Source organism: Bos taurus, chromosome 18 (assembly GCF_002263795.3).
Source record: "Bos taurus isolate L1 Dominette 01449 registration number 42190680 breed Hereford chromosome 18, ARS-UCD2.0, whole genome shotgun sequence".
Classification (NCBI taxonomy): Eukaryota; Metazoa; Chordata; class Mammalia; order Artiodactyla; family Bovidae; genus Bos; species Bos taurus.
Window position 1 is genome coordinate 32,698,802 of NC_037345.1, and position 27,214 is coordinate 32,726,015.

The window sequence follows — 27,214 nt, forward strand, 5'->3', positions numbered from 1 at the left end:
CTGGGTGAAGCATAAGCTGGAATCAAGATTGCTGGGAGAAATATCAACAACCTCAGATGATACCACTCTAATGCCAGAAAGTGAAGAGGAACTAAAGAGCCTCTTGATGAGGGTGAAAGAGGAGAGTGAAATAGCTGGCACAGCATCTGATCCCAACACTTCATGGCAAACAGAAGTGGAGAAAGTGGAAACAGTGACAGATTTTCTTTTCTTGGGCTCCAAAATCACTGTGGAGGATGACTGCAGTCATGAAAGTAAAAGACGCTTGCTCCTTGGAAGGGAAGCTATGACAATGACAGACCTTAGAGAGCATATTATAAAGCAAAGACATCACTTTACGGAGGGTGAGATGGTTGGATGGCATTTCAATGGACGTGAGTTTGAGCTAACTCCAGGAGATGGTGAGAGACAGCGAGGACTGGTGTGCTGCCGTCCATGGGGTCACAAAGAGTCAGACAGGACTGAGCAACTGAACAAGAAAAGTGTGTGAAAAGAATGTGCTTGCCCAACAATAGTCAATTGATATCATATACCCTCATAATGAGGTCAGGAGGTTATTTAGGAAAAATATGTTGACGTAAGTATAATGATGCTAAAAAATGCACATCATGTATTATTATGTAGGGAAAAAAGGGAACATTATTTTATGGCTGCCTTTTTTTAAAGATCAAAATATATGCCAAGAAAACAGCTAGAAGGCTATAAAAATTAGCAGTGATTATTTTTAGATTGTATATTACCAAGTTATTTTATTATTTCTAAGTTTATTTCTGCTTGTTTGTATTTTCTAATTTTCATACAAGGAATATGTGTTAATTATGCAGTAGAATAAAATTATAAAATTTGTCCTTCACAAATATATTTTACTATAATTTCCATGGCTGATTAAAATTACAGTTTGTCCTTTTCTCTTCATACTTTCCCTGGAATCCTAGATTGATGAATTGAATTTTAGATCTTTTTCTCTTCAAAATACTGTTGTTATTTGATTACGGGGTAAACAAAGATTTTTTAAACAATAATTCCAAAATCAGAAATTAGAAGAGACGCAAGCTCTATATTCATAACGTACAGTGTTACTACACCTGACAGAACTCAGTAAACACGCAAGCATTCTAGGTCAATTTATTTCTTGGCAGGGTGACCTTAGGCAAGTCTCTGAATCTTCTGACTTTTCATATTCCTTCCTCATCTAGGAAATGGGGACAAAAATATCCAAAATGCCTACTTTCTGGGGCTGTTTAGGAATTAAATGGCGATTAGAAAGCTTTATAAACCAATGAAGAGCTACATACACGAGAGGTGCTATTCTCAGTATTTTTTTCTTTGTGCTTTTCTTATTCATTACATGTTCCTCATGTTTTTAAAAGGTGCCATTAAGTCTAGTATTTTCAAACTAAATGCATCTCAAAGCCTGGGTGGATCAGCTCTTCATCTCCCCAAACAGCACCACTCTTGATATTAATAGCCAAAGATGGACTCGGATGTCGAAGAGTTACCAGTGCTCTACTTCCCGGCTCCCTGCTGAGTTGTCTTTGAAGCTCCCGTGCTGTAGAACGGAGTAAGATAAAATATGAAATAAAAGGCTCCTGTGTATTAAGATGGCTTCCCCTCTTATATTTTTAAAGAGGCCGAATGCTTCCACGGAGTTTAGGCAAACACAATCCTGATTATTTACATGGCATAATGGAGGTAAACACTCAAGGAGAGAGAAAGCTGATGCTTTTACTCAGCATGCTATAAACCATTATCTCATGTTTTCTATGGAAAACAGTCTCAGCCGGGAAATTTGGTAACTCAGTAGGCTATTAATAGGATGTGGAATGTGATTACTCTTTTTGGATTACTTCAATATGTAATTACTTTTAGGAGCTGGTAGAAAGAAACTCTATTAAATGATAATTATAGGACTGTATTTGCTTTAAGGTTTTGTAATAGTTCTAAACATGGGATTTTTCATTAACTGTTTGCCATAGTTAATAAAGGCATTTTTCTTAAAAAGTAGCAATTCCGTGCAAAAGTGGGGGCTCCACATAGAATTAGTTTCTTACAGGAAAGGGCAGGGGAAACAAATCATGCAGTAGGTTGGCTTCTCCATGGTAATATAATCTCCTTTAACATATAGATGGCATCCCCAAAGTACTGACAAAGTGAACTATTTATAGTCGGACACAACTGAGCGACTTAACAGCAGCAGCATCAGAGAACAATAGGTCTTAGTATAATGCTTTCAGAGGGTTAATAGCAACTAAATATTAAAGAACACATAAAATGAAGACAAGGCAGGTGATGGAGGTGAAGTTGGCACAATAAGAAAAGCCTAGAAACACCAGCTGTTTCAGGAGGTGTCCAGTGATAAATAGGGATGTTGCCAGGAATACATCCAGGAGTGAGACCTCAGATATAAACTGGGGATTATATGAATACACAGATATAAGGATCATAATGAAATGCTCAAATCAGCCCCAGAAGTAATAATAAAGTACCATATCCCTTCAAATCCAAGGAGCATGGGAAGCACTTCTCTGCTTTAATAATTTACCCAGGAGGGCACAATGGTTCAAGCTGTCACCTCTAGCCTTCTGAAAGTCCAGGTTTAAAATCTAGGTCTCGCTCCCACGTGGCTGACTTACTTAATGGCCTGTCCCTCATTTTCCTCATCTTCAAAATGGGAATGATACTAATTCTTACTGTTGAGAAAATTTAACAGAGTGCAGGAAGGATCTTGGCATGGTGTTTAGAACATAGTTTGTCGTGATGGTTGTTTAGTCACTAAGTCATGTCCGGCTCTTTGCGACCCCATGGACTGTAGCCCACCAGGCCCCTTTGTCCAGGGGATTTCCCAGGCAAGAACACTACAGTGAGTTGCCATCTCCCCATCCAGAGTGTCTTCTCGACCCAGGGAACGAGCCTACATTTCCTGCATTACAGATAGATTCCTTATCCCCGAGTCACTGGGGAAGCCCCTAGAACATACTAACTGGTATTTATAATATTGATAACACTGATAACGGTGATGGGGAAAGTAATAATAATTAGTTTAATTGAAGAAGCTATAAGCCTGATCTCAGTCACCAAGAAATCAATATATAACCTCCCACATAGCTAGCATGTATCTAATGAAAAGGTGTGAAGAAGGACCACATGTCCTTCTTTTATTCCTATATTGAATCACAGCATTTGTCTTCCTGTTTTTACACTTGCATTGTCACAGGCTTATAGGAGCAGGTGCAGATGAAAATAGTCTGGAGAGGAGTCAAGAAACTTATTTTTTGATCTTGGCTCTGCTGCCAGCTTTGTCTAGGGACTGAACTGTTTGGGCCTACACAACAACGTCGAAAAACAACTACTGCAAACAATTTGCAAGTCTAGAATCTCCTTGACTAATGAAATAAGAAGTAGAAATCACATCAAATCTTGCCATGTTTACAGCAGAGATACTAATGCCCTTCAGGCAATAATTCTACAGCCACCTTTAGGTATCAAGCTCTGTACCCAACCATACTACAATAAAACTGTGCTGGAAAGGGAAAGACAGCTGAAAGATTACATTGCCTTACAAAGTTGAACTAATCTCTTTTAATGCTTTTCTTGATATCAATATTCATAAAGCCATACTGTCCCCAAAGGGTTTATCAACCTCTTAAAAAAAATAAATGAAGTTGTTTGCATATTGACCCTGTAAGCATCCCCGCTTGGTTTCCTCAGCACTTCATGAATATCAAAGCCAACAACAACAACAAAGAGTAAAATAAAAATAGACTCACTTATTCCTATGCACCAAATGAGCCCATGTCTCAAAATAAAGGTGGCGTTATTATTTCTTGTTTGTTCTTCAACAGAAAGGCATTATTAAGATTAGGGGGAAATACTTGTGCTCTGCAATACAAAAGCCATTTGTTTTCCATTTCTACTTCTCTGAACACACAGGAACCTTGGTACGAACCTCTGTTGTCTCTGACTGTGAAATTTGGATTGTGAATGATTTCAGGGGGTAGGCTGAAGATAAATCTTGGTCCATTGGCTGTGTCATCCTTGTCATCTGCACTAATTGTAACAATTGGCTGAAAGAGAAAGGTGGCCCATAAATAAATCATGCTAACATTGACACATCATTTATTTAAAAATTCCTGTCTGGCTAAGAAGCCTGATTTTAATTAGAGAACTTAGCTCCTGAGCTAAACCAGGGCTCTGAAGCCTTCTTGGGCAGTTGGGAAGTTTCTCCAAGGGATGCTCTCAAAAGCAAACTCTGGTCCTAAATGATTGCTCCTAGCCAGGGCAGGGCAGCATTACCTGGTTGGAATGTGGCTTGGTCTGGTCACTCTCACAGATGAAGCCTTCATAGGGGGCAGCAAACTTGGGAGCATTGTCATTAACGTCAAGGACCCTAATGGCCACAGGGACTTTGGCTTCCTGATGCCGGTTGTCTGGAAGGAGAGAATTCAGATGGTAAACATGTGCAAGGGAAGAATCCATGTTGCTCCAAGGTTACTCTCAGGAAAGAGTGAGCTCCAGCTTCACTCAGGCCCTGCAGGCAAATGCACTGTTGGCACTAAAGTCACCTAAACCCCAAAGCATGCCAAGTCCAACGTGCGGGTGATGTCCTAGAATAAAGGCTATCATTAGACCGGTAGGAAATAACACCACTTTTCCCTTTCTGCTGAGGTTTAATTCCAAAGGCTTATAGTGTAGCCTGGCTCCCCAGAGTGTAGTCCAACAACAGCAGTTCTCAAAGGAGGGTTCCAGGACAGCATCAAACGATATGGGAATTTGTTAGAAATGAAAATTCTCAAACCCAACCCAAGACCTGAGTTAGAAGCTCTGAGGGTGGGGTCCAGAGATCTTTGTTACAACAAGCCCTTCATGATAATCCACTGCATGATCAAGTTTGAGAATCTCTGGTCCTCGACTCTTTGCGACCCCATGGACTGTAGCCGCCAGGCTCCTTGTTCATGAAACTGTCAGGAAAGAATACTGGAGTGGGTTGCCATTCCCTTTTCCAGGGAATCTTCCTGACCCAGGGATCGATCCTGGGTCTCCTGCACTGCAGACAGATTCTTTACAATCTAAGCTACCAGGGAAGCCCCCATAGGTAAACAAAAACCCATAAATCTTGGCTCTAAGGATTCTGCTGCTCTGGGTTTAAACAAAACTGAGGATAAAGTGGGGAATCTTTTGGTGGTGGTGAAGAGTTTCAAGCTGCTACAGGCTATCAGCTCATGTGCCAAGCCTGTACCCAGTTCTGCCAAAGAAAATGAAAACAACTCTATTTGCTTACATGTCTTTCTAGATAGATGACCAAAAATAAATTTTAAAGATTGAAAAATATATTTGACTGGAAAAAAAAAAAAAAAAGCTTGTTCTATCTCAGCTATCTACTATTTTCCAGAATATAGAGAGTCTGAAGGAATACTATTTGGCAAAGTAGAATCAAAACCCTTAGGATAATACTTACGGATTTCTGCTGCAAAAACTGATATGTTGAGCCAGGCAGTTTCTTCTCTATCCAAAGGTTTTGTAGTTTTAATAAAACCATCCTCTGGATTAATAGTGAAAAACCTGTCCAGGTCAGTATGACGATCGATTGAATACCTAAGCAGAATGCAAGTGAGGCAATTAGACTGAGATATTCCAAGCAGCTTAATATTGGAATATTTTCTCCATGCTATATTTAAAGCAACTTTTTCAATGACTTGCTTGAGCTAGATTTTCTTTTTAATCAAATTTACTTTTCAAACTCCGTACATGAATCTTTTATAGAAATCATTTTGCCACATTGGAATTCTTTATTCAGGACAATGAATGAAAGAGCTGTTTAGCATATTTGATTGAGAAACAGAATAACATGCTGCATATTTGATTGAGAAATGGAATAACAGGCTGCATATTTCTTCATATTTACTACAATCATCCACCATCTGAATATTTATGAACCTGCATTTGGGAAGCGGGTTTACCTTGCTCCCAAACTACTCAAATAGTCACAAGTGTATGGAACTTCTGCCAGATTTTTGCATATGAAATATTAAATACTTTTAAGTTTACCTAAAGTTATCATCAAAGATCATTCACAGTCTAGAAAAAAATCAGTTTTCTCCATACTTAAAGGAAAATGATAACTACAGTTTGAGTAAATGTATTCAATGTATTTGGTTTTAGCGGTTCTCCAGGTAGCTTGGTTCTGAATTCCTTTGTGAAATATGTAAAGCAGGCTTGGCCATTCATTTGTAGAGCATCCTCCCCACACTTTAATGACCCCCTACTAAGCCTAACACCATAGTTGGAAGGTTTCAGCTACTCCAGTCCACTAGAAAATTTGCTTTTTTCTAAAATAAGACAGAGTAATTTCTAGAATATTACAGGGCAAGGTGAGGTAGAATATGGTCAAGAGGAATGGTCTTTACTGAGGTGTAGTAAGGTAAAATAACTTGCCCAGGATAATGTACTAGAGCTGCTAAGCTGCTAAGTCGCTTCAGTCTCGTCCAACTCTGTGCAACCCCATGGACTGCAGCCCACCAGGCTTCTCCATCCATGGGATTCTCCAGGCAAGAACACTGTAGTGGGTTGCCATTTCTTTCTCCAATGCATGAAAGTGGAAAGTGAAAGTGAAGTCACTCAGTCATGTCCAACTCTTAGTGACCCCATGGACTACAGCCTACCAGGCTCCTCCATCCATGGGATTTTCCAGGCAACAGTACTGGAGTGGGGTGCCATTGCCTTCTCCCAATGTACTAGAGACGCGGCTCTAATAAGTGTTGACAGTTGTCCATTGACTTCCATGGGGGACTGGATCCAGGATCCCTGAGGATACCAAAACCCATGGATGCTCAAGTCTCTTATATAAAATGGTGTAATATGTGCATATAACCAACACATATCTTCCTGTACACTTTAAATTATCTCTGGATTACTAAAATACTTAATATAATGTAAATGCTATGTAAGTAGTTGCTGGTGTTCCACAAATCAAGTTATGCTTTTTGGAACCTTTCTGGGCTTTTTTCCTGCAAAATATTTTGGATCTGCAGTTGATTGAATCCATCAATATGGAACCCATCAATGCAGAATCCATGGCTAAAGACGGCCAGCTGTACATATGTCTAAAGGCATTCACTGAGAGCCATACAACCAAATAATATTACAAAGAGATAGCAAATACCCTGGGTGTCACAGAGTTTAATCTCTTCAATTTATAAATGATGGGATTTGCAAATGACCTATCTCCTGGTTTCTGGGGAGCCAATATTAGAACCTGGATCTTCCACTTCTAGATCATGTTATTTCCAAGAAAGAGGAAATAAGTATGGAGCAGCACTTCATAAAACATAAAACATGAGCTCATCCATGATACCGTTGACTTCACAGCTCCCTATGGGAATGGAATGATGAGTCCCCTTCCCCGGTGATAAAACAGAAGATAAACTACCACACACCTCATAAATGTCAGTAGAAGCTCAGTGATTGAGCTGACTGAACCCTAAGTAGAGCTCTATGTGAAAAAAAGAGAAAAAAATAACATATTTTCCCTGACTCCAGGGAGTTTACTATCTACTTGACATGACAAGACAGGCTCATGGGAAGAAAGATAATTAACAAAGTGTTATTCTATACAAGTGGAGCACATGGATTTTGGTTTTGTAAAGTCCTAGGTACAAGTTCATGTCCCCACTGTATATACATCAAGTGATATTGGAGAAGCCACTTAAGTTCTTTAAATCTCAGCTTACTTATCATTTAAACTAGAATATTAATAGTTCCCAACTCTCAGGTCTTCTGTGAGGATGACATGAAACAACAGATGTTGAAGATGTACAACCCAGTGCCTCACAGAGTCAACAGAACAACAAATACAGCTGCTATGATTTTTGCTGTTGTCACCGCTAATGCGCACTGGGTAGACCATGGAAGCTCTCGAATGTCAGTCTACAGAGTATGACTTTCATCCAGTGAAAAAATCACGAAGGGCTTTCGATCAGAGGAAAAACAGACTGAATCAGACCATCAGGATGATGAACACGATACGGGGGGCAAGGTGGGCTGAGCTAGTGAGAGTGGGGGCAGGAGCAGTGGAAACTTAAGGAGTTGATGTACTTTTTAAGGAATATGAGGTGATAAGAGAGTTCGGTGTAGGAGTGACAGAGGGAATGAAAGGCCATGTGATAAAGACAGAACCAGTAAGATTGAGTTGATATTTGGGGATCTGTGGGAAGCTGGGAGAGTCCTAGAGAATTTTTAGCATGAGTGTCACAGAGAGGGAGGCACTGGGAAATACTAAAACAAAGTCAACTTAGCAGGAAGGAGAGACTTAAATTCTACTAGGGCTACGCTGCCATGCCAGAGAGGAAAGATTCAAGTCTATCATAGGTTTCACAAAGTTACGAGAAGAGCTGATCTTCTTCTTCGTCTTCTTTTTAAAGTATGTCACAAGAAGCATAGGCTCAAAAATATCTTTCTAATGAATGAGCGAGGGAAGGGAAAAGGAAGTGGGTAAAAATGCACAGCAGATAGCAGAAAAAGTACAGAATTAGAGTCAGGGAGAAAGATCAGTCTAGAGGTAGAAAATCTGGAGCATTAACTCAATTTAAACAGCAGAATGGAATGAAACTATAAATAAATGGACACAGGGAGAAAGAAAACCTGAGGTCAAAGGTTGAGTCTCAGGGAGTCCCCAGTGACTGGGCTGGGATGGAAAACTAGCAAAGACACCACGTATGTCTGAGGCATGAAGAGGTTACTGGCAATGAAGCTAAGACGAAAGAATATTTTAGGAAGGCAATGGTAAAGAAAGGGTCTCTAATGCTACAGAGTCTGAGAAGAAAGATTTGCAAAAATTTCTAAGCAGCTAAGAGTTTGGGTGACACTATAAGGCCCTACCTGTATGTCCAAGGACACAAATGCCCTTAAAGGTAAAAATAAGCACTCAGGAAAGTAGGCAGTCTGGCTAGAAAGCTTACCGAATAAAAAACTTTAAAAGTTTTTCTATGAACTGTTTGGTAGTTCTAACAACTAGGACCTGAGTGGTTGAGGGAAGTTGGTTCAAGGGCAGTAATGAGCATCTTTGGATAATTATAGACATGAACAATGCCTTCATTCATTCATTTCATTCAAATGAAAATATGACCCAAATAACCAATCACAGATGTGGATCCCCAGAAATAATGAGGTGCCAAGGAAATGAGCGGTTGTTCATGTGTTTTTACGTCACCACTTCTAAAATGCTACTGCTGCTAAGTCGCTTCAGGTGTGTCCAACTCTGTGCGACCCTGTAGCCCACCAGGCTCCCCCATCCCTGGGATTCTCCAGGCAAGAACACTGGAGTGGGTTGCCATTTCCTTTTCCAATGCATGAAAGTGAAAAGTGAAAGTGAAGTCGCTCAGTCGTGCCTGACTCTTAGCGACCCCATGGACTGCAGCCTACCAGGCTCCTCTGTCCATGGGATTTTCCAGGCAAAAGTACTGGAGTGGGATGCCATTGCCTTCTCCGAAAATGCTGCTAATGTACCTCAATATCCTAGGGCAGAGCTAATTAGTTTTAAATTAACACCATGAAAATTTTTGAGTAGTTTAAAGGTGCTATCAAGCTCCTCAGATCAGATCAGTCACTCAGTCGTGTCCGACTTTTTGCAACCCCATGAATTGCAGCACCCCAGGCCTCCCTGTCCAACACCAACTCCCGGAGTTCACTGAGACTCACGTCCATCAAGTCAGTGATGCCATCCAGCCATCTCATCCTCTGTTGTCCCCTTCTCCTCCTGCCCCCAATCCCTCCCAGCATCAGGGTCTTTTCCAATGAGTCAACTCTTCGCGTGAGGTGGCCAAAGTACTGGAGTTTCAGCTTGAGCATCATTCCTTCCAAAGAAATCCCAGGGCTGATCTCCTTCAGAATGGACTGGTTGGATCTCCTTGCAGTCCAAGGGACTCTCAAGAGTCTTCTCCAACACCACAGCTCAAAAGCATCAATTCTTCGGCGCTCAGCCTTCTTCACAGTCCAACTCTCACATCCATACATGACCACTGGAAAAACCATAGCCTTGACTAGACGGACCTTTGTTGGCAAAGTAACATCTCTGCTTTTCAATATGCTATCTAGGTTGGTCATAACTTTCCTTCCAAGGAGTAAGCGTCTTTTAATTTCATGGCTGCAGTCACCATCTGCAGTGATTTTGGAGCCCAAAAAAGTAAAGTCTGACACTGTTTCCACTGTTTCCCCATCTATTTCCTATGAAGTGGTGGGACCGGATGCCATGATCTTCGTTCTCTGAATGTTGAGCTTTAAGCCAACTTTTTCACTCTCCACTTTTACTTTCATCAAGAGGCTTTTTAGTTCCTCTTCACTTTCTACCATAAGGGTGGTATCATCTGCATATCTGAGGTTATTGATATTTCTCCCGGCAATCTTGATTCCAGCTTGTGCCTCTTCCAGTCCAGCGTTTCTCATGATGTACTCTGCATATAAGTTAAATAAGCAGGGTGATAATATACAGGCTTGACATACTCCTTTTCCTATTTGGAACCAATCTGTTGTTCCATGTCCAGTTCTAACTGTTGCTTCCTGACCTGCATACAGATTTCTCAAGAGGCAGGTCAGGTGGTCTGGTATTCCCATCTCTTTCAGATTTTCCCACAGTTTATTGTGATCCACACAGTCAAAGGCTTTGGCATAGTCAATAAAGCAGAAATAGATGTTTTTCTGGAACTCTCTTGCTTTTTCCATGATCCAGCAGATGTTGGCAATTTGATCTCTGGTTCCTCTTCCTTTTCTAAAACCAGCTTGAACATCAGGAAGTTCACGGTTCATATATTACTGAAGCCTTGCTTGGAGAATTTTGAGCATTACTTTACTAGCATGTGAGATGAGTGCAATTGTGCGGTAGTTTGAGCATTCTTTGGCATTGCCTTTCTTTGGGATTGGAATGAACACTGACCTTTTCCAGTCGTTACGTAATGTATCTTCTTGCATACAGAGCACAGTACTCAAACTTTCCTGGGAAATCTTTCCATTAGTGCCTGCTCAGCCAGAGTAAACCACCCAAGGCAGATACGGATTAAAATCCAGTCTCCAATACTGACTGGTCATGTAACTTTGAGCAATTCACGTCAGTACTTTGAGCTCCAGTATTTCCATCTATTGGATCCTAAAGTGATCACTGTCTCAAGGTTGTTTGAGGATTAACTTCTATAACTTAGCGCAGGGTTGTCTGGAGCCAAGAAAACTGTCTTCGTTTCTCTGCCTTTAAAAACTGTCTGCCTTTAAAGACTTAAAGGCAACTGAACAACATTTACATTTGGACTTCCTTCTGCTCTGTCAGCATTTTTTTTTTTTTTGGTATAAATAGAAAAACTCCACTGTCTGTGATTTTTTTTTTCATATTCAGATATATTTACTTTTCTTCCCAGCTTTATTGAGATATGATTAATAATAAAAAAAAAATCTGTATTTAATGTCTAACAACATGATGTTTCAAAATAAGTATACCTTGTGTAATGATTACCATGATCAAACTAATTAACATATTCATTGCCTCCTCGAATAGTTACTATTCTTGTGTGTGTTTGTGCCTGTGTGTGGGGGCAAGAACACTTAAGATCTACTCTCTTTGTAAATGTCAAGTCCACAATACATTATTATTAACTATAGTTACCATGCTGGTCAATATCCCCCCCATTTCCCCTATTCTCTAGATCCTGGCAACCACTGTTCTACTCTGTTTCTATCAATTAGACTTTTTTAGATGCCACATAGGAGTAACATGCTATATCTTATGTCTTTCTGAGTCCAGCTTATTTCATTTAGCAGTTGTTGTTGTTGTTTAGTTGCTAAATTATGTTCAACTCTTGGCTACCCCATGGACTGCAGCATGCCAGGCTTCCTTATCCTTCACTATCTCCTGGAGTTTTCTCAAACTCATGTCCATTGAGTTAGTAATGCAATCTAACCATCTCATCCTCTGCCACCTCCTCCTTTTGCCTTCAATCTTTCCCAGCGTCAGGGTCTTTTTCAGTGAGTCATTTATTTGCATCAGATGGCCAAAGTATTGGAGCTTCAGCTTCAGCATCAGTCCTTCCAATGAATATTCAGGGTTGATTTCCTTTAGGACTGACTGGTTTGATCTTGCTGTCCAAGGGACTCTCAAGACTTCTCCAGCACCACAATTTGAAAGCATCAATTCTTCAGCATTCAGCCTTCTTTATGGTCCTGCTCTCACATCCATACAGGACTACTGGAAAAACCAAAGCTTTGACTATATAGACCTTTGTCATTTAGCATAGTATTTATTCATCATTTAGCATCAGATCAGATCAAATCAGTCGCTCAGTCGTGTCCGACTCTTTGCAACCCCATGAATTGGAGCACGCCAGGCCTCCCTGTCCATCACCAACTCCTGGAGTTCACCCAAACTCACGTCCATCAAGTCAGTGATGCCATCCAGCCATCTCATCCTCTGTCATCCCCTTCTCCTCTTGCCCCCAATCCCTCCCAGCATCAGTCTTTTCCAATGAGTCAACTCTTCGCATGAGGTGGCCAAAGTACTGGAGTTTATCCCCAAAATACACATATGTTATCACCATTGGCAGAATTTTCTTTCTTCAGGCTAAATAATATTCTATTATATAGATATATCATGATTTCTTTGTCCATTCATCTGTCGATGGAAATTTAGATTACTTCCATAGCCTGTCTATCATGAATAACACTGCAGTGAATATGGGAGTTCAGGTATCTGTTCAAGATACAGCTGTTATGGAAAGCAGTATAGAGGTTCCTCAAAATGCAGACGGTGGCTTGTTCTGTGGGCTGTAACTTATCAACCCATGACCTAGACAGACATATCCCTGGCCCTCTTTGAGTATGCCAATGGCAACACAGTGTAAGCTGTCACTGCGATGCAGCATGGTAAGAGCTGTGAGGTAGAAGCTGCATCCGATCTATCTTAGGGTGCCTAGGAGAACTCCTAGAGGACATGACACCTAAGTGGAGATGGGAAAAATGAGTACCATGTTGTAAGCTGGAAAGGATGAGGGAGAGAGCTCCAACCAGGAGGAAGAACATACAAAAGTCAGGAACTAGAAAAGGAGAGGAAATAGCCTAGTCTAGCTGCAACTGAGAGTCTGGTGAGAAGGGAGAGGAAGAAAGCAGAGAGACCAGCAGTAACTGAGGGGTGGGGCTTGAAGAAGAGCTTAAGCTGAGTGAGAGACTTGACATTATTTTGGACTATGAGACAATGAGAAACAATTTGATCAGTGACTTTTTTGTTGTTGTTGTTTAACTGAAGCACGATATGATGTTTGGATCTTGCTACAGGATGATGGAAAGGTAGGTGGTAGTCTGGGGGTAGGGAGACCATGAGCAGGCAGAGGAAGGAATCTAAGCAAGAACAGAATTAGGGGAGTGGCCACGGAAGTACAAACACCTGCTAGAATCCAGGGCAGGTTTCAGACAACTTTCCATTCCTGCCCTATATAGACATGCCTTGACTGTATAACTCAAGCTTCCTTCTGGTCAGCTTCTTTCTCAACACTGTCTCATCTTCATCATCAGTCTCATTGGTTATTAGCTCAGGTTGGGGAGACAGGGGAGGCAGGGTTCTGTTTTCTAGTTTTCTTTTCTAAGTCACAAAAATGTATTCATGATAAGAAAAGCACTTTAAATTTGAGGGTCACTTTATTGTCTCTTCAAAATGTTCAGCAGTTAGATAGACAGGGCTTGCTTTCTGAGCCCCCTGATCACTGTCTGGGTTCTTTGGTTAAGTCACTTTGTCCTGCAGAACACTGTTTTTGTCTCAGCTTAAGGAATAATAATTCCTATAAAATAATGTTGACAGGATAAATTAATTTATGTATCTGATTCCCCTTAGTGAAGTAACGGGAACATAGAAAGGTATTCAATAAATTAGAATTACAGTTATTATTTTACAACCATTATTTATACTTCACCACAATTCTCTGAGACAGACAGGTGAAGATAAGGGTTATATCACCTAGTATAACCAGGAAATCTGCTCCAGAAATTATGGAGCCTGAATGAGTCTATCCAAATAACTGGAGTAGAATTTTCATGTCTCCTAAGTCTTCATCTTGTTTACATTGAATGATATCTTGGACCCTTCTTGAGACTGAAGGATGTGGCTCCTGTAGGGCTTTCCTAAAACCTCTTGCCTCTAGAATTCCCCATCCAGACTTTAAAAATAAGTTTATCTGTACCTTATTGGGCTGTTGGCAGCATCAGGGTCTTTGGCATGCACTCTCCCCACCACAGTGCCAGGGGCTGCATTTTCTTGGACTTCGTGGATATAACTTGGGGCCAAGAACATAGGGGGCTCATCAGCATCTTCTACTGCAATCTTGACTGTCACGGTGTCCTTGAAAGGCCCATTGCTGATGAACTTTGGGTCAATGTGCACGTTGGCTGCCTCTACCTTCAAGCTGTATGCTCTTTTGGTTTCAAAATCTACAGGCTGGCAAAAAAGAAGAGAAGATTGACAACCAATTCCTTGAAAGAATAATGGAAAAGAAAGACCTGATTGTTTTTATAGGGCAGCGTGAATAGTTGTTCAAAGAGAGAAAATCAGTGTCTATTCAATATCCAATTACCTGAGCCATTTGGTCAGAAAATCAGACAAATCAATTGTTAAAACTTGGAATGTGTTTAATGGGTAATTCTAGGAGCACGGCAGACTCCGAAGGACCCCATCATCTAAAATGAACCACATTATCTGAACACACTAAGGCTTCCCAATTCAGTCACTAAAATCACTTAAGGAAAGGAATTAAAACATTACAAAAATAAATGTTGTAGCCCATTCTGAAAAGTACTAAGAATCTTGGTAATAAAAATACTCAATGAATTTTAGAGAAAAAAGCAATGTCTTGTTAGATGACTCTCCCCTCTACCCATACACACTCTGGCTTAATCATATTAACAGTCTCATTTTTAAACTTTTTGACCACAGAGCATTTCTCAAAGTCTAGAAACCTTACCAGCAGTGGTCCATAATCTGACTTAACAGATTACGGACCAACTTAACATGGTTTATGGGTAATTTGAGTGGGTGGGTTTTTTGAATGACATTATCCTCATTACTGATACTATTATCCTTTTTCCAATTCTTTCATTCTCAAACACATCAAGGACATCTCAGTACTAATTTTTAACATACCTGTTATGCTTCCTACTCAGTACTAATTTTTAACATACCTGTTATGCTTCCTAATCTCCCTTTTGAAAGATTACGATAGAACTCTCTAGCTAGAATGGAATGACATCACTTTGTTTGGACTGAATTCATTTTTTAGGTTACTTCCTATTTATGGCAAGTGATATAGGACAGTGTGAGTACTTCCCAGTTACAAGAATGTATATTTGTACAGAAGTCCATTGAGAGAAAAACAATTATAAATAATATAGGTTTTACACACATGTGAAAAAAAAATGAAGTAACATTTGAATGGCTGTCATTATTAAGAAACTGATAGTAAGCACTCCCACATTCTGAAGGAGGGGTGGTTCTGTGAATCAGTCAGCAACGGGTGCAAAGTAAAATCACAGAGGAGAAACAAGCCTTCCTGCCCGGAAACCGAACTTTCTAATTAGCACTCTGAATGATGCTGAACTCCCAAATGTTTGCAAAGAGTTGGGTCTTTTAAGGCTAGCATCTGCCTGCCATGTTGCTATCATCCGCCTAGTTTTATTTTGAATGGGCATGTAATCATAGGGCTTAGTCCTAACCTAATTCTACAGAATTCTAACTGAGGATGGTTCCAGTTTCAGGAAGGTTAGAAGCATTCAACACCCTTGAAACTTTTCTCGCCAGATTCAGAGAACACTCCCTTTTCTTGAAGCAAAATCTGTCCCCAGCTGTTCCAGGTTCCCCAGCAGTCTCTTTGTCCTTCACTGGGTTACTGAACAGCAGGAAGGAAGGGTATTTATAGGCTGAAGGTGTGAGACTGCTGCAATCCTTCAAAAATCTCTGTGATTATTAGACAAAATCAAAAACCTGAATATGATAGTTCTGAGACCAGGCAAGAAGAAATTTTCTTCTCTCAGGTAATCTATCGATTCACCTGGTAACAGAATGTTTTGAACTTGACTTAGGTACACGCCTAAGGACCCAGAGCACTGTTTCCACTGGAAAACCTTGTTAATGTTAAAGTTGGTATAGTATAGTTTGACTGGTACCTGCTGAATCTAGAGCAATTCTCCCCAGATCTTTGCAAATGCTTGTCTGGAATGCCCTTTCTAGTTTGGTGAAACTTTACTGTCGTCTGGTGGTCATCCCAGGCTTATGAAATCCTCCCCATCTCCCCCAGACAGATTGGTCTGGCCCCTTAATTGCCCATCTGCAGTCCCTTGTCCCCCACCCCTGCTGGGTGAGGAGCATCCCAAAGAACTATACGCAGCTGCGTTGATCTTTGCTGACCTCTGCCTCCCCAGCACCCAGGAATGACTATACCAAGTGATAGTATGCACCAATCACTGTGGCTGAAAGGAAAGCAGAGTTGATGGATGGACAACATTTAAGCATCTGCCTCTAATTTATTCCCTGCCTCCTTCCAAAAGAGATTTAAGGTAGTTTCCCTATCCATGTTATGAGTAGTTGAAATGAAGCTATATGAAGCAACATACTACATAAGCCATAAAAATCTCAATACTCCCGAGTTTACTAATCCCACCTCTAAAAATCCTGCCTGAGGGATTAATTCAACATAAAACCAAAACACACAGTATTCAAAAATGCATGATGTTGTTTAGACATCATTGAGGGGTTATATTTAATCCTGGGAAACATACACACAAAACACCAAATCCAACTGTGAGATTTTATTAAGGAAATAATGGTCCATCAATAGGATGGGATGTTATGTAGTCATTAAAAATGATTATGTATATTATATAACAGCATGTAAGACATTTATGATGTGCTATTAAGTTAACACATCTGATTACTCAATGACTGCAACTGTGTTAAATGTTACACATCCACATCTATATATACGTGGACAGAGAACATAAAGAAATAATCAGGCATGCATGAGTGCATGCTAAGTCACTTCAGTTGTGTCTGACTCTGTGACCCCATGGACTGTAGACTACCAGATTCCTTTGTCCAGGGGATTCTCCAGGCAAGAATACTGGAGAGGGTTTCCATTCCTCCTCCAGGGGATCTTCCAAACCCAGGATTGAACCCACGTCTCCTGTGGCTTCTGCATTGTAGGCACTCTGTTTTTTTTTTAACCACTGAGCCACTGGGGAAGCCATAATCAGGCATAAAAGTGGCTTTATTAAAATTGTTATTTTAAAAATATTTAAAATGCCTTCTAATGCTGCTCTCTCACTGCTTTACAAGGAGTTTATTTGTTTGAAAGCGAATACCTCAGAGACCATGAAGAGATCTCTCAGTGATAACTGGGAATCCCATTCAGTCAAAGCTGTTGCAGCATCGGATTTTTCTAAGTCCACCAAGCCACCTACAGGTCTCATTTTTACTTTGCACTGGTTCTTCTTCAGCTAGTCACACAGAGATCATCTCAATATGCTGAAGGCAGCTCCTCCGTTTCTCTCTCTCTTTTATAAGCCTGACACTTACTCTGTCTCACACAGGGTATTCAAGAAATATTTATTATTTTCTAAGCTATTCAGTACAAGAAAGTGAAAGTGTTAGTCACTCAGGTCCAACTCTTTGTGACCCCATAGGCTAGAGCCCTTCAGGCTTCTTTTCTGTCCATGAAATTCTCCAGGCAAGAATACTGGAGTGGGTAGCCTTTCCCTTCTCTAGTGGAACTTCCCAACCTAGGCATTGAACCCGGGGTCTCCTGCACTGCAGGCAGATTCTTCACCGTCTAAGCCACCAGGGAAGCCCATTCAATACATGAGTAACTCCTAAGTAACTCTTAAATTCTTTACGTTTATCTCTTCTGCCTTCTTCCAGTCTTTGTAATTTCTCTCTTGAATTCTAGCAAGATTTTTTCAACTGGTCCCACTGTATCCATCTCAAAACCCTCAAGACTGAACTCACTCAAGTTTCTTAAATGTGTCCTGTTTTCATCAAGACCAGTCCTTCAGGCACTAGTGTTCTCTGACCCTTCTCTCCTTATCCACTTGATAAATTCCTACTCACCTATGAAGACGTAGCTCTAGAACTGCTCCCTGTAAGTGGTCATCCATGACCCATATTCATAGACACTATCACGTGTTATCACAGTTGCTTCTCAACCAGGAAGTGATTTTGCCGTACCTCACCCCAGGGAATATTAGGCTTTGTCTGGAGCTATATTTTATCATCACAGCTGGTGGGGCTGGGTGTGTGCTTTCTGACATCAAGTAAGGAGAGATCAGGATGTTGCTAAACACCATACAATGCACAGAACTGCCCCCTACATCAAAGAAGTCTCTGTCCTGTTAAAAATCTCAAGGGTCAGAAACACCCTCTCTATTTTAATTGTCTTTTTTGCTTAACTGTCCTGTTAAATTCTGATCTCCCTGTGACCAGAACTCTGTTTCTTCAATTTTAGATGTCCAGCCTCTCACAAAGGGCCTGCCTGACAAATAATAAAAACTCAATCACTCTTGGTAGAAAAATAAGTTGAATGAATTAAGAAACAAGTGAAAAAAAAAACAACTATATTAGAGAATATTTTTAAAAGGCAAAAATAGTTTGGTGGGTCTCTCGACATCTTTTTATATTATTAAATAATATATAATGCTTCCATCAATTTACTCTATTAAATTCACCTCTCAATATTTTTTTTTCCTCCTGGACAGTTAGAACTTTATGCTATAAGTTTAAGGAAATGTTCTTTTACAAATGAAAGAACATCCTACTGTTTTCAACCTAAACATCAGTGCTTTATGGAAGATTATTCCTTTGCCTGAAATAAACACATTGAATTGGGGGGAAATGTGCAAATTAATCATATGCAGAGAGCTCATTTGCAATGTGTTAGTCCCATGGGGTGACTTAAATGTTTCAGATTTTAGAGACACAGTGTGTGTTCATACCCTGAATACACTGAAAACAGGTGACAACCTTAGCATAACCAACTACCCAATTATTTGAACAGCCAAGGATACGGGCAGGAATCGTTGATGTCACTGCTTGTATGTCAGTGTCAGGCAGGAGGGATAGTCATATTAATTAACAAAGCAAGTTGACAGCTCTATGCTACAGGCCAATTCACACAGCTACTTTTCCAGAGGAGAAACCAGAGGGAGTGATTATCCCAGCCCCTTGTGGCTGGTGATTAGGCTTCAGAAACTATACCATTCATCATCACTAATGTTGATTTTTCCATATATCCAAAGTTTACCCAACTTCCATACTCTTTCACGACAGAGTCACTCCTACTTTCTTTGTCTTTGGGTCCCCTCATATTTCTCCCAAACCCAACAACGTTGCTTTCATATGTTGTGAAAAGTGGGCTTCTGAGAACACATCTCTCCCTGCTCCCTTTACTAAAAGATTCCTCCCAGGAATCTCCCTCCCATCCCACCCTTGCCTCCTCTCCAGCAGCTAAACTCTTTATTGGTTCTTGAAATTAATTTTTTCATCAGTGTTCAAGTCCAATCTTTCCCATCATACCAAGGAGCTTAATCTTCAGGCTACAAAATCAAGTTGAAAATGAATGTTTGATTAAAACCAAGGTAATTCCATCATCCAATTCAGATTTGATACTCCTTATACTTTAATGATGGAGAGATATTGATTTCTCAAGTGGTAAATCGGTGTGGGGGGGGTGGTAATCGTTTTACTAGAATATACACTGAAAGCAAAACCAATCTGGCTCTCTTTTATAAAACCTTTTTGGTCCAGCTATTTCCAAAATGCCTTAAGTGGAAAGATGTTTTAGAATACATTAATTTTGAATTCCATGTCTTTAAATTGCTAGCTGTGTGATTACAACAGGATTAAATTATTTAACCTGTCTGAGCCCCAGCCTCCTCCTAATTAAACTAAGGTATCATTGCCCACAGGGATACTACCATCTATTTTATATGATTTTCATCATATACCAAACAAAGGTTAGTATGAGTCACAGGCTGTCTCTGGCCAATATTTAGAATTGAATAAATTAAAAAAACAAAATAAGAATAAACAATAAGCTCATCTTTGTAGTGAATTAATCCCAGGAACACATTTTTAGCAACAATTTAGCTGACTATGAGGGAAGATCCATTATTTTTGTTTCTCAGGCTCAGTTCTGAGAGAAAATTGAGCAGAGGGTTTGGTTCACGTTTCATAGAAGGCCTAATAATGTAACAGACCTTGGATGTTTGAGATGGGAAAAGTTCTGGAGAATCTATATTAATAGACTCAGCTTGGCAGATCCAACGAGGAAACCTCATGCATGCTGAGGGCTGCTCCAAAATCTAGATTTATCTAAACATCTTTCTTTCCCTGAGGAAACTGTGCCAAGGCATACAAGAACTAATCAGTAATCTCAAGGCAAGTATTATCACCCCCTCTCTTTCTTCCAGTTTTACTGAGATATAATTGACATACAGTACTGTATAAGCTTAAGATATACAGTATAAAATCTGACTTTCATACATCATGAAATCATTACCACAGTAAGTTTAGTGAACATTCATCATCTCATATAGATACAAAAGAAAAAGCAAAAATTTCTTTTTGATGAAAACTCTTAAGGATTTACTCACTGAACAACTTTCATGTATAACATTCAGCAGTATTAATTATATCCCTAATACTTATTCGTCTTATAAATGGGAGTTTTTCCCTTTTGACTGCCTTCATCCAACTTCCCCTTTCCCCATCCTCCACCTCTGATAACCATACATCTGATCTCTTTGTCCATGAGTCTGTTTTTTGGTTGGTTTTTGAAGAATAATTGACCTACAGTACCATGCTAGTTCCTGGTGTACAACACAGTGATTTGATATTTGTATACATTTCAAAATGGCAAGTCTGATTGTCATCTGTCACAATAGCAAGATATTACATTATTATTGACTATAGTCCCCAAGTTATATAAAAACTATCAATCTCAGGTAGGCATCATCAGTCCCTTCTGCCAGCTCCCTCTGGAATATAGTTCTGTTCTCTCCCAAAAGCTCAAAGCTCAGCTGCAAAGTCTGAGGTCCAGCCCTCAGTTGTCCATATTCTCAGTTTTTAGCCTTCAACTCTTTGTTTCCTGCAGCCTTGTCCTGGCAAAGCAGGCCACACTGCTGCCACATCTGACTCCTCACCCTAACTCACCTTTTTCAGTTTCACCACGCCCTCCTGTGTTTCATAGTCCGTTGTGATTTCAAACAATTCCATCCCATCTCCATCAACAATATTGTACGTGACTAAGCCATTCTCTCCAATGTCTGGATCTTTAGCCTTCACTCTTCCCACTTCCTCCCCTGGGACAGCTGCTTCTGACACAGACATCTGGTATACGCCTAGAAGAAGAAGATATCTATTTTTATTTTCCCTTTTATTTGGCAGCTGTAAGACTTTAGATTTCATTGAATCCCAATAAATTTCTCAAAGGGTTTGACACTGAGCTTCCTATTGATTGAAAACATGAAAAGAAGTGAATGGATGCAAGGAAGATCCCACACAGCTTGCTTGTCAAAGAAATGTTTTCTGTAAAGAATGATGAAATAATATCAGGGTCCAGGGTGGTAGGGTGGGGGCATCTGCCACATGTGAGAAAGGAAAACAATGCCCAGTTACATTTCCCATCAGGAACTGATGGAGGCCCATGCATATCTTCACACATTCAAAAAAAATCAAAACCTCTCTTCACGTCTTTGGAATGGCCCAGAGTTCATTCTCAGGCTCACATATGGCACTCCCAGGTGCCCAGAAAGAGAATGTCTTCTCTGTTTAAAAGCCTTCTGTAGCTCCATATTTATTTTAAAGTCAAATGCAAATTTTGTCTTTCAAGGTCATGATCCTTCCAGCTCTATATTTGACTCTCTTCTTACTTTACCTCCTTCACCATTAGATGAATGAATATCTTATATGGAAAGGTTTCTCACAGTGTGACATTTCCACATAGATTTAATATGTATTGGGAACCTACTATATGCTGAGCACTGTCCTAGCCTTTGGGAACTCAGTAGTAAATGAAAGAGTCAAGATTCTTCCCTCCTTCTACAGAGAAAAAAAAATCATATGTATATATACTCTGATATCATTGCTAAGAAGGAGAAAAATACAGTAAGGGACAAAGGATAATGAAAGTGTATAAGTGTGACTGTGTATAAGTGTATGTTGTGTGTGAGTGTGTTCATGTGAGTGTGTGTGAATATCTCCTGAAAGGACTGGGCCGGATAAATCATGTAAATATCTGGGGATGAAAGTAAATTGCAAAAACCCTAAAGTGAAAACAGTGAATATATACAGAAGAGTAAGACCACAGGTGTGATTGCAGCCTTCTGGTAGGAAATCAGTGTAAATGGGCTGGGGCCTAACTGTGCACAAAGGGCACTGCAGGAGCCGGAAAAGATGTCCGAGTTTCTTTAAAAACGTGTAGGAAGTTGCTGAAAGGTTTCATTACAGAAATAAGACTTGAGATCATCTCAATTGTATCATCAGAATTAAAAAAATATTCTCTGCGAAACAACGTAGAGAAGCAAGGGTTGGATATCTCTGCCTCTGTCACCGCCAAACCTAGTAGTTTGGGACAAGCTACTTAAGCAATTTAAGCTTTAGTTTCTCCTTACGTGGATTTTATCAATTTTCATACTCTGTGTACATTTATCTATATTGTTTGGCTGTGACTGCTTTCTGTTCAGACCCATATTCAACTTAAACACACCATGTCCTCCATGATAAAGCACAAGTAGGAGATGGGAGTCTCTGTAGATAATTACCAATTTACATCAAGGTTTAGAAAAACTTGCTCTCAGGTAATTTTCTCTAAATCTCATTCAAGTCCACAGCTATAAAACTGGTTATCTTCACAGCAGTGATGTACCTTCACTCTATGCCGGCAGGTGAGCAAGGACATTGATCACCGCCTGCTAATAGCCCCGCATGGTCCTTTCCATCCAGCATCCATACCAGACAGTTTCAGAGTGTGGATAATGGAGCATGCAGCTTCTTAGAGTGCTCTATGAGGCTTAAGCTTATTGGGGATGCTGAATCTTGTGCCTGACCAAGCAAAGTAATCTTCATCTCTTTGGGGACTTTATGAGAATTGGCTGTCACCCTGTAATCCTCCACCTTAATGTCTCCCTTCCAGAGATTGTTGTCTTTGAATTCCTTTGAGTGACCATGGTCCTTTCTGGGACCATACTTGGTGGCCTTCCCTGTTTTCTCATTTGTAAAAAGTGCCATCTCTCTGGCAATAAACTCATAGGCTCTACCAGCTAATCTAATAAAGAAGCTTTCATGCTGAACTCCCCATGATCTATCAGCACCAGCATCATTATGGTTATACTGTACCTCTGTCTATACCTGCACTTTACACATAACCAGATTTGTGTTCAAAATCTGGCTATGCTGTAATTCTTCAGGCAACTTACAGCACCTTCCATGGAACCCAGTTTTATCTGTGAAATAGAGGCTCTCATAGAGATTTGCAATAGTAGTAACTATTCATTGAAAGGTTGTAGTTGTTGTAATTATGATTGTTAATAATGACCTTTCAAATTATTTTTCTTTTATTTCCTGCTGCAATCCTATTAATTTTGTAGGACCATAATCACCTAGATTATAACAATGGCTAACCTTTGTTGAGAGCTTATGCCAGACATCATTGTAAGATTCTACAGTAGCTCATGTAGTTCTAACAATATCCAACTAATTTAAATGTTTTTTTTAAATATTTATTTGTCTATTTTGCTCTGCTGGGTCTTAGCTGCAGCACGCAAGATCTTGGCACATGGACTCTCTAGCTGTGGCTCGGGCTCAGTAGTTGCAGCACGTGGGCCCAGTTTCCCCAGAGCATGTAGGATCCTAATGCCCCGACCAGGGATTGAACCTGTGTCTCCTGCACTGCAAGACAAATTCTTAATCACTGGACCACCGGGGGAGTCCCAGTATCCTATTAACTGAGTCTTGTGGAAGATTTTATTTTGCAAAAATAGTCCAAACAGTATCTCCCAACCCATATGCTTCTCTTTCAAAGAGGCTTTAACAGTCCTTCCCTTGAAAGGTGGGGTCTGTAAGAACTCCACTTAAATTTGAGCAGTCTTATGACTACAGTGGAAATGATGCTATGTGATTTCTGAAGCTCGGTTACAACAGGCAATACAGTTTCTACTTGGTGTCCTTGGGGCTCTTCTCACTTTCAGAACCCATCCAAGCCACTCCTTGGAGAGGCTGACACGGACGGGAAGCAACAGCTGACATTAACTTGCCAGCCTCGTGACTGAACCAGCTTGGAAGTGGATCTTCTAGCCTCAGTCAAACTCTGCCAACTGATGCTGTGAAACAGAAACAAGCTGCCTCTTTCAGGTTTTGCCCACATTTCAGACTCATGACAAAATAAACAATTATTATTGTTTTAAAGCACAAGATCCGAAGTAGTTTGTTAGGTAGCAATAGAGAACTGATCCAGCTACGATTACATATTCAGGTTAGAAATGAGAACACTGAGGCAGAAAAGTTAATTAATTACTACATCACATTATGAGTGCCTAGCAAAATGGATTTTTCTCTTTCCAGGGTTGTGAAACATTCCATGCCTTTCTCCCACTTTCTCCCACTACCTCTCCTCCACTTAAGATTTCTGTTGTTATTACTGCTGTCTTCTGTGTTTTGTTTTTTTTTTTATCAAGAATGTTATAAAGAGCCTCCGTTACTCTAGATTCCTTCTGGAAAGTTGAGTATAGCAGGGATGGGTCAGAGAAGAGAGTTGGCTGTGGCACCATTGGAAAGTGAAAACCAAGCCCGCTGACTTACTCTGCGGAAACTTTGGTGGGTTGTCGTTGACGTCGGTCAGTGTGATCGTCACTTTGGTTGTCCCTGAGAGTCCACCCATGTGTCCACCCATGTCCTTGGCCTGGATCACCACATGGTACTCCTCCTTGGCTTCCCTATCCATGTTGGGAAGGGCAGTTCTGATGATACCTGGACAGGCGAGCAGGGAACACCACAGATCTTCATTAATTACATTATAACAAGAAAGGTCTAGGCACAGGAAGCAGAGATGAATAAAACAGCAGCTGTCCGCACAGAAGAGTCACTCCAACATATTTATCATCAAAAGTAGCCATACTTGGAGCATCATATAGACATATTTTCCAGCAAACTGCCATCGTTATTAATGTAGCATTAAAATTTTATGTTTTATATGTTGTACTATAAATGCAAATTATAATCTCATCCTTCTCAGGTATAACAATTAAAGATGCTAAAGACTGATACATTTGAGGACCCACTACATGAGCATCCATAGCATAAACCCATGCTTCTGGACTGTCAGCAGAATCCTTTGACTATCAATGCCTGCATATAATTCTTAGAAACATTACTCTGGTCTATTTTAAGTTAAAAGTAAATGGCAATACACTAAAATGTTAATATTAGCTTTTTAAGTGTATAACAAATGGGTTAGAAATATACACAATGCTTATGTCAACTCTAGTTGTTTACTATCACCTATCACTGACAAGGATACATTAATAATTAAATTCTACATGATCTCTGTATATTAGTGCATTACTCGTGTGGAAACCATGTTCCCTTAAAATCTTTTGGGAACACGTGCAAGCTTTTTCTGTCTGTAGATGTAGCAACATTTACACTGGAAATCTAAGAGAGTGTCGTGGAAGCTTTAAGCCCTTATCCTTTTCTGACCCCGATGTTTGTATTTTTTTCAGCAATATTCTTCAACTCGCTGAGCCTCGTTTTTCTTGTCTGTTAAATAATTTGGTAGGTTCAAATTTGTCCTTCCTAACATGAGTTCTTGAGATAACGAATATTGCAACTAGAGTCCCTCCAGCAATTTTAGTATCTCAAAAACTTAGATGCAATTCCACATTTATGCTTGGCAAAATTAATTGGTAAATGCCTTTGATGAAATCATAGCAAGTAGCCCCCTAAATTGTGATCCAAAGCATAGTGTCTACAAACAAATGATCACATAGGTAAGTGGAAATTATATTCGGTAAGCAGGCAAAATATCTGATTGGCAGGCTATGCAATATAATATTATACACACACACACACATATATGCATATATTTGATAAATTTCAACTGTATTAATATAAGTGGATTTTTTGTAAATATTTTGCAAACATATGGGGGTATATTGTGGAAAAAAGAAGGGAGTTTGAGGTATAATACTGTGGACTGACAGTTTCATGGGATTTTAGTGTTTATTCTAATAAAAGGATCCTAGAATCAAATTTGGTACACATGGAGTGAAATATTTGGTGTAGGTTTTGGCTGGCATATTCGTTCACTCTTTTTGTTTGCTATTTGTTTTCTGTAAGGATTTGCAGAACCTCCTTTTTGGATGTTAATGCCTGTTGGGAACCTCGAAGCTCAGCAGAGGAGGTGGGGATGTGCCACCTCCCAGACATACCTGAGCCTCATCAGTTCCCACCCCCACCACCCCCAACCCTGCACAGAGGTCTTCAAGCTTTGAGAGCTGCCAGTTTTTAAAAGTCCTCAAGTCCTATGGTCTCTTAATTTGGATCCACAGTTGAATTTTATGATAAAACATATTTGAAGATACATTTTTAAGTTGAAGTTGAGTTTTAAGAACTGATATCAAGAGGAAAGTTGCAGTCTAGGATTATATTTATTGCTGTGACATGGCGCAATACAAACAAAAGCAGTCACAAGTATAATTCATTGGGTGCTAACTACAGGCCAGGCCATGTGCAGTATGTGACATGCTGCAATACAAATAAAAGCAGTCATAAGCATAGTTCATTGAATGTTTACTACAGGCTAGGCAATGCACAGTGTCTACACTGCACAATAGTCTTGTTAGGTGGCCCATTTTATATTTTAGAAAACTGAGACTCTAAAAGGTTTCAGCCAGCAGGCCTGGACTCCTTATTTACAATGTGTCACAAATCACAACGCCATTCCATGGTACCTGTCTGTGCTTCTACTGAAAAGTAGGGTTGTCCTTCCAGGATGCTGTACACTAACTTGGCACTGTTTCCATAGGTGGGGTCATCTGCGTCTGAAGCTGTCACCTGGATCACTGACGTTCCTTAAAAGTGAAATATTCATTAGAGACAATCCCTCCGCTTTTCAAATTATATGCTAGTTTGCAAATTTTGTCTTAAGATTAAAAA

General features: G+C 40.0%; 1 protein-coding gene across 4 annotated transcripts in view; it reads right to left on the reverse strand.

Moving 5' to 3' along the window:
* The window catches only part of CDH11 (cadherin 11), a 154,142-nt gene that overhangs the window by 15,913 nt on the left and 111,015 nt on the right, over positions 1-27,214 (reverse strand). For all 4 annotated transcript variants that reach the window (XM_005218747.5, XM_005218749.5, XM_059877024.1 and 1 more), the window contains exons 5-11: positions 27,010-27,129; positions 24,860-25,027; positions 21,215-21,402; positions 14,202-14,455; positions 5,456-5,592; positions 4,294-4,427; positions 3,947-4,064 (exon numbers count right to left, since the gene is read on the reverse strand). In XM_005218747.5, coding sequence (XP_005218804.1) covers positions 3,947-4,064; positions 4,294-4,427; positions 5,456-5,592; positions 14,202-14,455; positions 21,215-21,402; positions 24,860-25,027; positions 27,010-27,129 — 1,119 coding nt within the window. The remainder of the gene's footprint in view (positions 1-3,946; positions 4,065-4,293; positions 4,428-5,455; positions 5,593-14,201; positions 14,456-21,214; positions 21,403-24,859; positions 25,028-27,009; positions 27,130-27,214) is intronic.